The sequence below is a fragment of the Xiphias gladius genome, chromosome 17 (genome assembly GCF_016859285.1).
Source record: "Xiphias gladius isolate SHS-SW01 ecotype Sanya breed wild chromosome 17, ASM1685928v1, whole genome shotgun sequence".
In the NCBI taxonomy this organism is placed as follows: domain Eukaryota; kingdom Metazoa; phylum Chordata; class Actinopteri; order Istiophoriformes; family Xiphiidae; genus Xiphias; species Xiphias gladius.
In genome coordinates, this window is record NC_053416.1 from 10,184,934 (window position 1) to 10,198,579 (window position 13,646).

At 39.1% G+C, this 13,646-nt stretch overlaps 1 protein-coding gene across 2 annotated transcripts in view; it reads left to right on the forward strand.

The window, feature by feature from the left end:
• The window catches only part of cpeb4b (cytoplasmic polyadenylation element binding protein 4b), a 33,247-nt gene that overhangs the window by 5,057 nt on the left and 14,544 nt on the right, over positions 1-13,646 (forward strand). For both annotated transcript variants that reach the window (XM_040149866.1, XM_040149867.1), the window contains exon 3: positions 8,938-9,028. In XM_040149866.1, coding sequence (XP_040005800.1) covers positions 8,938-9,028 — 91 coding nt within the window. The remainder of the gene's footprint in view (positions 1-8,937; positions 9,029-13,646) is intronic.

Consider the following 13,646-nt stretch of genomic DNA (forward strand, 5'->3'; position numbering starts at 1 on the left):
CCATATATCATGTGTTTTTCTGAACAATAAGCTGATGGTATTGTTCTCCCTCGTAATTGAATTGAAAAATGTGTCATTTTGGCGTGAGCATATAGATCATGTTGCAGCATTGAAGCTGTCAGTGTAGAAACCGCTGTTAAATTATTACACAGGCAACCAAGTGTCAGGTTAATTCGTCAGAAGCCTCCTCTGTAGTTCAATCCTTAAGATATCTTTGTCAGTGTAGTGTCTGGGCTTGTATTTAGATGTGACATAAAAATTGTCATATCTGTCAAACCAGTTGGCTTAAGCTATTTCCTTTTCATTCACTCTGATTTTATTACCATTGCTGAAGAATAGCTCTAGCCAAAACCATTAGACCAATAGCTTTGTTTTACTTTTAAAAACGGTACTCAAAATGGCGCTTGTCAGCGCTTGTCGAGATCATGCACTGTTCGGGTGACTGATGACACACGTTGCCTTACACAAGGAATCCCTGAGGTTTGGTAATTGAAATACCGTAGCTCCTTCATCTCTGTACTGACCCCATGAGGAACTATTGTCACACTCTTCCAGTAGCCTTTTCCAACTGCCTCGCATAGTTTCCATTTTAGCACTGACACAAGAGGTGAGGGATCAGTGGCTTTAGTTTTAGAATTCCCAATGCTCTGCCTGTGTACCCTCAAATTTACTTCATCATAGTGTCAGTTTCTTTGTACACTTTTCGAGTAGATGTGATTGCAACACACAACTCTACAGAGACAAATCAGATAGACGAACCCCAGAAAGTTGTACTTCTTTAACATTTTCAGTAAGATGCTATTCAGCAGATAGCACATATGTAGATGCAGTTTGAGAGCAAGACCATTTGGTGGGTAGTTTATCCAAAGTGGTGTACAGCACCATGGCAAACAGAGGGAGAAAATGTCCCTGTACAGTTGCTGTTGCTTCAGCAAGCAGGGCCATTGCTATATTAGAACATCTTTAGCATTTGTGATGGGCTCCTGTTCAGGCACACTGCTGCTAACTGCTAATGCACTGGTCAGCTGGTAAATAGCCTAAGATCAGAAATTTGTACCATCTTTAATTCCAGGAATTCCCTTCCTTGCCTTCCTTTATTTCTCTCTCCTTTTTTCCCTGTTCCCTAATTCCTCACCTGTGAATTCAAGTTCAGAGGTCTGCTGCTGTGTCATGTTTACTGGGCTGATTTGGACTGGTAGATTTGGCCCGTGACCAAGTCAAGACCTGCACAGGATATTGTCTCAGTAAGCTACCTGGGTAACTGTTGGCTACAGCTGCCTTCTCACTGTTTGTGTAGCTTGCACATACTGCAGACTTACACAGTGCTGTTATATAAAGATGTGTTATTGAACTGTCTCTTCAGGTCTGTAGTTGAAACAAATACTGAGCACCTGTTGTCTGACTCAAGTATTTTCCTCAACTGTCTGAAATGTCATCAGATCAGCTGTGACAGGTCATTAACCAAATATCAGTTGGAAAACTTAAGAAACTATTAAGTGATTGTCAGTGCTGCCACCAATTCTGTGAGTTACAAATCTGAAACATTTCTACGGGGCAAAGCAGATTCAGATTAGATTATTATGCACAAAGTCTGTTTGAGTCACTGTCTGGGTTCAAACGTGTCTGTATTGAGCAAATCTTTACTTACTGCTTTCCTATAAAGCCAATAAATTAAAACCCCCCGTTATTTTTAGAATCAGACCTGCAAATGAATAATTATCATCACGTGAACGGTCAGTGAAAAAGTGGGGAAGTTCGTTGTTGAGAAATAGTTGAAGCCAACGGTCACATCAGCTGCAAGGCTGGCGACGAGACGCACAGTACAGTATTTCGTGGTCAACCCAGGACCATCAGTATTGTAACTTTGACTTATGACTTACCATTCAGCCATTTAATTTCTCTATATCTGTTTCCTAGAGGAAATGGCCAACTATTATTGCCTCAGAATCCATAGTGTTGCTTTAAATTAGTGCCTCTACAAGTCGATCGGTATTTGATTGTTTTCATTCACCAATTTGTATAAGAAATGATTTAACTATTCACTTGGCCATTTGCCTGTTTTTGGCATGACACTTCCATGATCAGAACATGAATATCTTGAGGCTTACTGTGAAGGAAGAAACTTCCCTTATTCATGATGTGTGCATGCAAATTCTCTTGCATGCATGCGCATCTACAAAGACAGACTCTGAGCCATTAAGCTGTAGAAGCCTGAGACTTCAGCCATTACCTCTGGTCCTTGTGACAGTGGTGTTAAATGAGAGAAATGTTTTTTTTAGACTAATGAGCGGCCAAAGCTGCGCCAGCAAGCACATACCTCTGCTGCTCATACGGCCTCATTGTGCCCTTCTCACACCCTTGACGGACACTCTGAAACAGCAAGAAAGAGAAGTTATGTGTATGTGTGTGTGTGTGCACATACCCATGTGTACATGAGTCCTAATTAGACCCTGGCCTATGTCTTCTGCATGTGTCTTAACAAAGGCAGAAGATAAAGCAGAGTCTATGTGGAAGTGTCATATTGTATTTAGCCTAGCTCATTGCATACAATAAAGGAGTTAGTTCAGTCTAATCCCTTGAACCCCTGCCTCTGTCATTCCTGTTACACCCCAAATGAACACATACACACACCTTTAAGCCATTCAACCGGCACTGGGTAGTAGGTTATTTTTGACAGTTAGGGGTATTTAATGTCATTGCAGGCCTTTGAAATACTTAGACCAGGAAGAAACATAATCACAAGCATCCAAAGCTCAACCCTACTTCCCTTTCCTGCCCTCTTTTCTTCTTTTTTACTTTGCCTTACCTCACTACTCGCTTTCCCTCTCTCCATTATCCCCTCTCTTTCATCTGCCACTTTCCCCTTCCTTTCTTTGCCTCTGGCTTCCTCTCTCTCCCTGTTGTCTCAGGGATGAGATTGAAAGCACAAAAAATAAGGGAGAAAACTCCAGCTTTCCCACCAATGAATGTTAGATGGATGTCGACATAATCTCACACCTCTAAAAACCTGAAAAATCATACCACACCCCTATATTCTCGTGTCCTTTTGCCTGTTACTTTCTCAACTCTTCCACCATTCCTCTGGTTCCATTTTTCATTTACAGACAGGTGACATGGAAGATTAATGTTGGAGTTAATCACCTACAGCATGCTGTATTTAATCATTCCTTGCTACGCTACATGTTATCAAAATCTGTTGGAGATTGCCCTCTGTTTTGTGGGGCCTAAGATTAAACTGTGTCTAAAGTTGAGAGGCTGCGCTACCCAACGTGCAAGTAATCTGACCTGTTTTGTTATTTCAGCCTTTTTTCTCACTTAACACTAAAACAAATGTAGCTTTAAAAGATTTCACGTTGTGGTGTTTTTTCACATAGGGTTGTGCAAATGACCAAATCTGCCCACAATTGTTGTGTGACAGCAGTTGGCGGTGACTAAGGGCATTTGAAACAAGCAACAAGCTCGGGTACTGGGCCTGGCATTAACACTGGCTCAAGCGACAACTCTTCAGAAAAGTAGCTATTTTATTACAGTCTCTACCTGGATTGTCCTATCTAGGCTACTGTACCGTACCGGCTTTTTTTTTGTCAGTGTGATATTGCCTGTGTGTGCTGTATGTGTCAAAAGGCTGATCTGCTCTGCACTTCACATTAGGTTTATGCTGTTATTGAGTAAATTTATGACACTTTATGCATTGCCTAGCAGTATCACCCATACCACCCATATTAACATTTAGTATGTTCACTTTACAACAATGTGAAGACAAATAAAATAAACAGATCCTCATATTTGGGGTGCTACAACCATCGCATTTTTGCTTAAAGAAACCTAAAATGATAAATCGATTATCAAGACAGTTGCTAATTAATTTTCTGTCAGTCAACTAACCAATTAATCAAATAATCATTGCAGTTCTAGTATTCTTCAGAGTTCAGGTAACATTGATTAAATGCATCTATCATATGCAGACTCTAGTTAAAGCCATTATCTCAGTAGAAAGTAATTTTTCAGCACATTTTGTATGCAAAGTCATAAATGAACACAGTACTATTTTGTCAGGCATTTCAGATGAGCTGGACATATGACAGCACATAGTTTAAGTTTTACCTTTATGTGGACTATATGAATCTACTTAGATTGACCAGAATTTTTGGTTATAAAACACCAATAATTGAACTAGAGCTGCAACGATTAGTCAATTAATTCATTAGTCAATCGACAGAAAAATACTTGGCAATTATTTTGATAATCAATGAATAAGTTTTGAGTTTTTTTTTTTTTTTTTTAAAGTAAATTTCTCTGAAACTATGTTTCGGTTTTTGACTGTTCATTGGAAAAAAAAACAAGACAATTTAAGATGTCATCTTGTGCTTCGGGAAATAAGGTTGGACATTTTTCAGAATTTTCTGACGTTTTATTTTGCCAAATGATTTAATTGAGAAAATAATCAACAAATTAATCGATAATAGAAATAATCGTTAGATACAGTCCTAAAAGGAACCTATAGCTCATGGTAATTGAATCTAATAAGCCAGTTCGGACTTTCATGCCTCCCACAAGGCTAACACAAGATTATTACGTCATCTGATTTATTTTTATGTGTGCACAGTCTCTGATCCACTGAGCACATGGTGGTGATCTTAAAATTTATGAGGCATTTATACTTGCATAATCCTGGTATATTAAGATCAGTTCAGTACACATTTGTTGATTCAGGGTCAAACATTCTGAAACTGCATAGGCACGTTGATGTCCTGCATAATGCAAATCAATCCATCATGCAGACTTTGTCATTGTCACAATAAAAGGGGTTGTATCTGGCCTTTTAGATCCTTTTTGCTTGAACCAAACGGCATCATGCTTATTGAGTTTTTTTTCTGCTGATCAAGGTACACTGAGCTACATTTCAAGGCTGCCTGCGAACAATATAGTACGTCATGTCATGTCTTCTATGTTTATACCTATGGCATTGGGTTAGCGTGGGCAAGTTTTCATAGATACACAATGATGTGGACTACCTTCTAAAGTATGTGTCTTGCTTGCAGCTAATCTGTGTGTGTGTATGTGTGTGTGTGTGTATGTATGTGTGTGTATGTATGTGTATGCATGTAGTCGACGAATGACCATGACTGTGTATGTACAGTATGTGTGTGTATCTGTGCACGTATTGCAATCTGTCAGGGATGAGTACTTTGCTGGTCAGCTGGCCAGTTGTTGAGAGAGAAGGATGCACAAATCTGATGATTAATCACCATCTGCACCTCTCCGGGCTAATGCTTAGCAACTGCAGAGCATCAGCCAGGCTTCAAGTTTGCCATACTCAGTCCATCTCAGCCACAAAATTAATTCCTGTTCTGCTGAAACAACATAATAGGATTACGCTCCGATACTATATCAGCCAAAATATAATTGTACCAAGAACCTGGTACATAAACTGGTACCATAAACTTTAGAAATGCAGCAGATACAAGAAATAATGCAACTTGCCACTACTTATCTGTATGTATTTACCTTGTGTATTGTGTTTGTGTGCTTGCCTATGCTAGGATATATTCACTATTGTTGTACACTTGCCACAGTAGCAATCCTTCACTTGTTCCTGCTTCCCCTGTCATTGAATGTTTGGTTTAATTGACCTGAAGCAATAGCCTGAGTCCACGTAAGATACTGAGGCGGATATAGGAAAATTGTAGACACAGTCTGGCCTATATCCCTATGTTGATATTTGTTTTGAAGGAGAGTGTTCACTGGGTGTGTTCTTCTACCATGTCATCACTGTTTCACTATGTTCCTTTAGTCGGTGTGGGAAATCTACTACAGCCCAAGTGCTGGTAAAATTTTGGCTACAGCTCGGAAGTTTGGCTGTTTCACCAACAAGCGTGCCAGACAGCCAACCACGCTCTTTGGCTGATTAGATAGTAAAAGTAGCTATTGAATTTTGGGAGCTACTGTAGACACCAGACAGTAGATAAAAAAGTTAGTTGCCAGACCTTTGAGCATATGGTTCACTGACACAGGTCTGTTTTGCTGAACCCTTAAGCATTTGACCCCTGTGGCGTTCATGGTGTAACATAGTATGCTAGGTTGTTTTTTTGTTTTGTTATTTTTGTGGGCATTTCAGCCTTTGACAGTGACAGTGTGGAGAGACAGGAAAGGCAGAGGAGAGAGAGGGGATGACATGCAGCAAAGGGCCTGGGCTGGATTCAAACCCATGAGCTTTTATTCCCAGGTGGTTTTGCGTTTAGACTGATCTCCTCAGACACTGGCCTACAGTTTGTTGCAAGGGTGTGACCTGACCTGGTTGCTGGATAAATACTAAAGGTTAGGCCTAGATGCATTTGTTTGAAAGACAAAGCATAACATGGACTGAGTGACTGACTATACAGACTACATAAAGGTTGCTTACAGGTTGACAAATACGTTGGGTATATCTTGTTGTGCAAGAATAACCCACCATCACACAAGTGTTGGTGGCAGGTAGTTTTTCAGACTTTTAAGGAGAGGGGAATTTGACATAAAGCTGCACATTTAATTCTGTATTTCTATGTGTTGTGATTGCAGATTTTCTTTTGACTTCTCACAGCTTACTTTAATTGACATGTTTTTGTACACTGTCACTCTTTATTCCTCGTTTAATGTTACTGTGTTTTTAATCAGGGAACATCAGCCCACAGTTGTCACTTTGTTTGCTTGAGACAGGGGTGATTTCAAGTATGCTGCACAATAGACGAATAGCATCTTTTTTAAACAGATCTCCAAATAAACTGTTGCTACACCTGATGGGATGAACGCACTACTTCCTTTGCTTACCGTGGTCTTTGCTTTTAACTCTTGAAACACATGGCGACTTTCCACATTTCTCCAAAACCATGCAAGAAAATTAAGTTTCTGAATAAAGTTTAGAAAAAAAGGCTATTGCAGACCACAGACCAAAAGCTGTTATTTATAACAAAAGCTGTTATTTATAACAGCTTTTGCCCACAAGGTTTGTAAGTGTTAAAGTGGCTGTGAGTCATGCCATGAACTAAAAATTCCTCTCAGTTCCCCGATTTGTCTGTCAAGCATTTTCCCAACTTAACTCACGTAGCAAAAACTGAGCTCATGAGATGTATCCTGGCTTTGATATTTTCCAAACATGCATCTTTATAGTCCAGCAGCCTCTCCTCTTTCTGGTCCCTTTGCTAAAAGTTATTAATCTGGTGTTACTTGTTCTCCAATGTGTTTTAAAAATGGCCGCATGTACGTCACTGTGTTTATATAAAATACTAATGATCTGTTTAGAGCATTTCCTTTAACAGTATCTTTGCAAATAAATAATGGTTTCTACAATTAAAATTATTTAAGAATGTCATTGTGTTTTTGTCACAGCTGTACTTTAAAATGAGCAACACAAAAGATAATATGCAGAGAGTAGGAAAAAAGTTTTTTTAAGTTGTGACCAGACAGTTATGAAAAAAAATAATCATGACTAAACATTTCAGTCATGATGTACAGCTTTTTGAACAGTTTGTAGCCACAAGAGTCATTGGCTCTGTGCGATGTGAGATCTGACACATGAATGAGGAATAGAAAACTTTTTTTAGAGGTATTTCTGCTTTTAAGGTGGCACACAGTGGAGAATGACTGGAAAAAAAATGGGGAAAAGACAGAGGAAGGAATGAGACAGTCAAACGCGTGAAGTTGGAGGGACATAAAACATTTAGCACCAATGGTAAATGTACACAAGGAGGACACAAATTTCATATTGCGGTCATCAGCAACATTGTTGGCCTAAATTGTGGTTTTGGACGGAAGAAAAACAGAAGTGGTTATCAGTTTGTTAACAAGTAGTTGTCAAAGGCTCCATTTTTTTTTTTTTTTTGGTTAAGGTGGAGTCAAGACAGAAGCCTTATCAGCATGGCACTTGGGGTATGTGTGTGTGTGTTTGTGTAAGGGCATATGTTTTCGCTGTGTGTGCATATTTTGTGTATAAACATTGGATGGGTGTGTGTTTACACGTGTTTTTGTGTTGCATACAAACATTTCCAGTATGTTTGGTATGCCAAGGATGCCCTTGTTGTAGGTGACAAAGCTGTCGCTCAAGAACTGGCTCGGCTCCTTCCTGGTCCTACTGCTTGTTTTAGGGTTGACTTCTATTATGCTGCCTCATTGAATGAGCGAGTTTATTGCTTACTTAGTTAACTTTGCAAGTAACACAGCACTCAAACACACAATAACCATCTGAGAAGGGGGAATGTGCTTAGATTAAAAAACACATACAAGCCCATCAGGACATCCTGTCAAACAACACAACAAAGAGAAATTCAATACTGACAATAAAAAATTTGATTTACTCAGCAAAGGAAAAAAAAAAACAAGGATTTTGCTGATTAGCAGTGTCTTACAAGAGTCCTTGATTAATTCAAATGGTTCACACACCTGTGCCACAGACATGTCTGAGGTGTTGTTTGAGCTCCTGTTTGCTGGGATGGCAGAATTGGCCAGAGTACTAGACAATTAAAGCAGAATAAAAAAAAACTCTGTCCTGAAAGTGAAATCTTTTTTTAAGGTTGATCCAACTTCTTTTCATCTCAGTTTTTACTTTGCAGAATATATTAGTAATGCATTTGGGATTCCAATGATGCTTATGTGAAACTAGGGCGCACTCCTAATGTATTTTGTTTGTCATTCTCATTATTGAGGCCAGAGCCGATAGTGTCAGAATCTTAAATTAAGAGGCCATCATGCATTTAAATCCTCACTGTACCGTGGAGTGGCATTTATGAAAGCAACGTAGAAAGAAATACGCACTGATACATATATAGCAATCTGTTGTCTTCTGTACTTTTCTCTGAACTAAACTCAAGCTCAAGCAAGAATGAGGCGAAAACCCATCATAAATAACAGGGAAAACGGAAAGAAAATTAAATGGTGTTTGTCTTCTTTTTCTCCTCTCTTTAGGAACGCACCAGGTCATTTGACAGCTTCAACATGAACACTCTGGAGAGCTCCCTGATCGACATCATGAGGGCCGAACAGGACACCCTGAAAGGTGATGATGTTAGCTGTCAGTTAAAAACATGAAACACTAAGTAGCAATACTACCCTTTGGTTTTACATACTGTTGAAAGCAGAGACGTAGTGCCTGGTATCTAACATCATGATGTGCTATGGACCAAACAAAACATTGATTTAATTCACTGATGATTCATAAACTATCTATTTTTGGACAGGAAATAACTAGGTATGAATGTTTACCCCACAAGTGTATTTTCCCCCCTTTGGCTGTCCTTCTCTATGTTTCATACATAATTATTAATAATATGCCTGCACCTACTGTTTGGCAAGCTCATGGCTAGCAAACAATACTTATCCAAGCTATGTGTCAACTTATTTAAGATGACTTTCAAAATAGAAATTGGAGCTACAAAATAATGATAAAACCTCCAAAAAGATAAGTGTTTGTTATAATTATATCTCATTGGCCGAGCGTCTAGTAGGAGCGTTACACTTGAATTAGAGCTAGTAACTGCTCACACATTCACACTTACTCAGTCTAACACCTCAATTCATAGCAGAGAAGCTTCACTTCCTCCGAATATCAGTCATCTAGACATTGTGTTTGACATTGTGGTTGTTTATCTGTTGGCATCAGGTCCCCAGAATGAACATATTTTAACATATTTTATTTATTTAATTAAAAAGTGTAAAAAGGAAACATCTGGCATATTTGCAAACAGTGCTTTCTATGCTTTCATTTCTATGTAAATCCCTTTATTCCTGATCTTTGCAGCTCTCTACCCTTTATGGATTTGATGATTACTGACGTGTGTTTCTACACACATGTACAGGATATATATTCTTTACAATGCAGAGTGGAGGTTGACACTTCTAATTAGCTGAAAAAGAGAATCATCCCTTTGAAATTGAATTAGAACTGACTTTGGTTATTGATTAATAGAGACTAGCCAATGTCTGTTATTGGCTGAATGGTGTGAGGCAACACTGGTCAATGGTAACCCAGAAATGGGTTATTGAATACAGCAGGTAGCCAGTGTTATTTATTGTTTTAGAGGGTGTAACTGACTGTGATTATAAATAGACAGTGCTTCACTAAGAGAAACTTCTGTGGCCAATATTAGCTATTGGTTGAGAGGGAGTAGCTTTATAGAGTTCTGGTAATGATGATTGTTTGAAAGGAAACACATTTGATTGACTCAAGGCTTTAGTGGAGTTCAAAGGATTAGGGTGGGCCGCTGGAGTTTAACCAGCTATAGACTAGTTTTTTTTTTTTTTTGTTGTGTTTTTTCAGCCATGTTTCTTAGTAGTTTCTCCTCCTCATCTTAGATAACATTCAATGCACAAAAAATTGTTTTGTTAGGTTTCCCCAATCTGACACTGGGCTGAGCAACAGAAAATGATTAACTTGTGTCTCTGTGTGAGTTAAAACCTCTGTGTAAGAGATCTCAAAATGGCAGAGACAAGATAGTGTTTTCCTTTTTTAGTCTGCATATATGTCAAATGACAAAAACAAAATGCAAAGGCTTTCTGTTTTTAACATTGAAATGTTAGTGTGCAGAATATTAAAATAAACTATAGCACATGAATCACTCCTTGTCTCCAAATTGCAGTCCTAAATTTTAGCAAGTTTAATCATATTGCATTTATACATTGCTATATTTTCTAAAAAAAAAAAAAAAAAGCAGAGCCATATAAAACACACACATACATACCAGTTTCACTACCAGAGTAACATGATGAGTGAAAAGTCAGAGCTCCAGACACTTCACTATCTTATTTATTTCAGCCTCACACCCACTTGCTTAAGCCACATCCCGCTGTGATCTAATGTTCTGCTGTCAAACCTTAGTAAATCGTCCCTCAATATTAAGAGAGGAAGACTGTAAAGTTACCTCATTAGCCACGTTTTGGTATCCTAGCTCACAGTCAGATCTAACAGTCCCACAGTCCTATGCCTGTTAGATCTAAAAGCTTTGCACCAGAAGACAAAAGACATCTTCTAATTGAAATTGTTGTAAAATTACATATAGTTGAACAGAAGTACTGTGCTACAATAGTAAAATGTGAACTCTCTTTCTATTTGTGTTAAAGCTCTGCTCACCTTTGTTGAGGAAAGACTGACTTGTCTGGCAGTGTTTATCTGTGAATCATATTAATTTTCTAACTTGTCATTCTATGCTTCGCCCAATACTTTATATTAGGGATGTTCCTAACGACTCATTTCAGTGTCGATTAAATGGTATTTAATTGAAACTGGTCGACTAATCTAAAAGTGAGAAAACGGTCAGAAAACAGTCAAAATGACTTTTGCTCTTTTCAGACCTAACGGGATCACATTGTCTTCGGGTAAACAATGTAATATTGATTTACTGAGTGGTGCTAAAGTTAGCAGTGCTAGCACCAGCAGTCCCGGCTAGTGGCGGGCGGCTGCATCTTAAACGCAACAGTTAACCGGCGTTGTACATTAATAAAGTATTAACAATTGATTTAACCAAATAATATTTCTGGTGCCGACTAGCGAGGGTTGCAACGTTTAATCATTTAGTCAAATAATCACACACATCCATAATTTATATCCTATCACTGAATATTTATCTTTCTTAGCACTCCTCATTTGACGTTTTTCTCCATTTTTCTTTAACTATCCTTTTCCTCAGATTTTTTTCTCTTGACTGCTTTCACATGATGCATCACGCCATATCCCATCCCATATTCCTAATCTTTTTTTGTCTGGTAGCCCTTGGCCTGCTACAAAGTATTATACTATTTTTTTCCTTGTTTATATTATAGTCCAGACTTTGCAGTTTTGTGTAGCAGTGACTTAAGTGAGTTCTTCCTTTTTCCCCTCCCAGAAAAGTGAAAAGAAAAACATAAACACAGCACATTTTCTTTGAGTGCTGACTCTTCTCCAGACCAACTGACTCTCGCTCTCTCCTGCTCTCTGTTACACGCATACATTCAGGCACAGACAAATGTAATGAACACAGACAGAATTAATCCACAAGCACATTTAGATACACATAAGCGGAGCGCAAATTTCTCATTCCAGCGGAACATATTGAACAAAGTGAGAGCGATGAAGCAAGGGAACAGGCGAGACAAAATGTCTACAGTAGAAGTGGCTTTGAATCGCTTCCAGCATTGTCCTGACTGACAGAAAGGATCTCTCTGTTCAGCCACCACACACACACACACGCACAACATTGTGCCCTGTGTGCTTGTGCATGCATGTGCTTTAACTTTTACTGTACTGTACATGTATGCAGCTAGCAGCATGCAAATTAGGTTCACATAGCGGCCATAGCACATAACCCTGCAGACACACACGGATGTGGCGTGCTTATGTGCATGAACACTTGTTCCTCAGTGACTCCTAAAGGCTCTTAAGCTCTAATATGATGTGTTCTGCTCAAACGGACTTTGGTTTTGGGTGGTACAGCTAGCAGGACATATTTCTAAGTTAAATTACAGAGGGAGATAAACTGGTGAATTCTGCAGTGCAGTTTGGAGGAATTGAGCTTGTCTGTGAAATTTGGTTTTGGTTGACATCTGGGATTTTATTTTGATTACACTGAACCTTCTACAGATAGAGTGAGTTGACCAAGTTGTATTTTGATGCTGATAACGTCCAGACTGTGATGAATGTGTTTCAATGTATGGAAATCTGTAGTAGAGTAAAGTAGCTCTTGAAGCCACGGGTGGTCCGCCCTGGTTTTTGTGGTCTTGTCAGTCCCAGTTCTGTTTTATGTACCACATCTATGGAGTACTGTGGGGCTCAATAGGCGAGGTGTGGGGGAGGGGCCAGCAGATTTCCATGTGACCGAGGCATTGGAATGCACCAATCACAGGGCGGTCTGTACCCATACAACAATGGTTGTACTATTTCAGCCCTTTCATCTCATTATCCCTCTGCAGCAAGCAGGCTTGTTTGGCATCATAACATGTATTTGTGTGTGTGTGTGTGTGTGTGTGTGTGTGTGTGTGTGTGTGTGTCTCTCTATGATTGTGTGAACAAGTTTTGATTTGAACTTATCGTTGTGAGAACATTTTGCCCGATCCCCACAACTTCAAAGGGCTGTTTGAGGGTTAAGACTTAGTTTTGGGGTTAGGGTTAGGCGGCTAGGGAATGCATTACGTCAATGAGTGTCCTCACAAGTAATGTTCGACACGTAAGTGTGTGTGGGTGCGAGATGGGAATGGCAAATGGCTCAATGTAAAATGTACATAAGGCTCAGAGAAGGAGAGAGAGGCACAGATAGGGAAATGGAGGTCGATGAGAGGGAGAGAGATTGTTGTCCAACAGATCTCTAATGAGATTGATGTGGACACAATGCCATATACTCACATAACACTTCTGTATAATACGTGCCCTAAATTGTGTGCAGAATTATTCAAATAGAGGCCATCTACAAAGTCAATCTCTGCACATGTAGAAATAGTCAACAGCATTATCAGGGTCACAACCTTTTGCCAAATCGGGATCAGCTTAATTGATAGCATTAGTGGTTCTACCTTGCTTCTTATTGTTTGTTTTATGTGCTTGCTATTTTATGATTTGCATTTCACCACAGACTAGTTTCTCTTAAATATGAAAATGGACTGTAAATACCAATCTCCACATTCATTCAAAAAAGCCATGTGCGGGATGT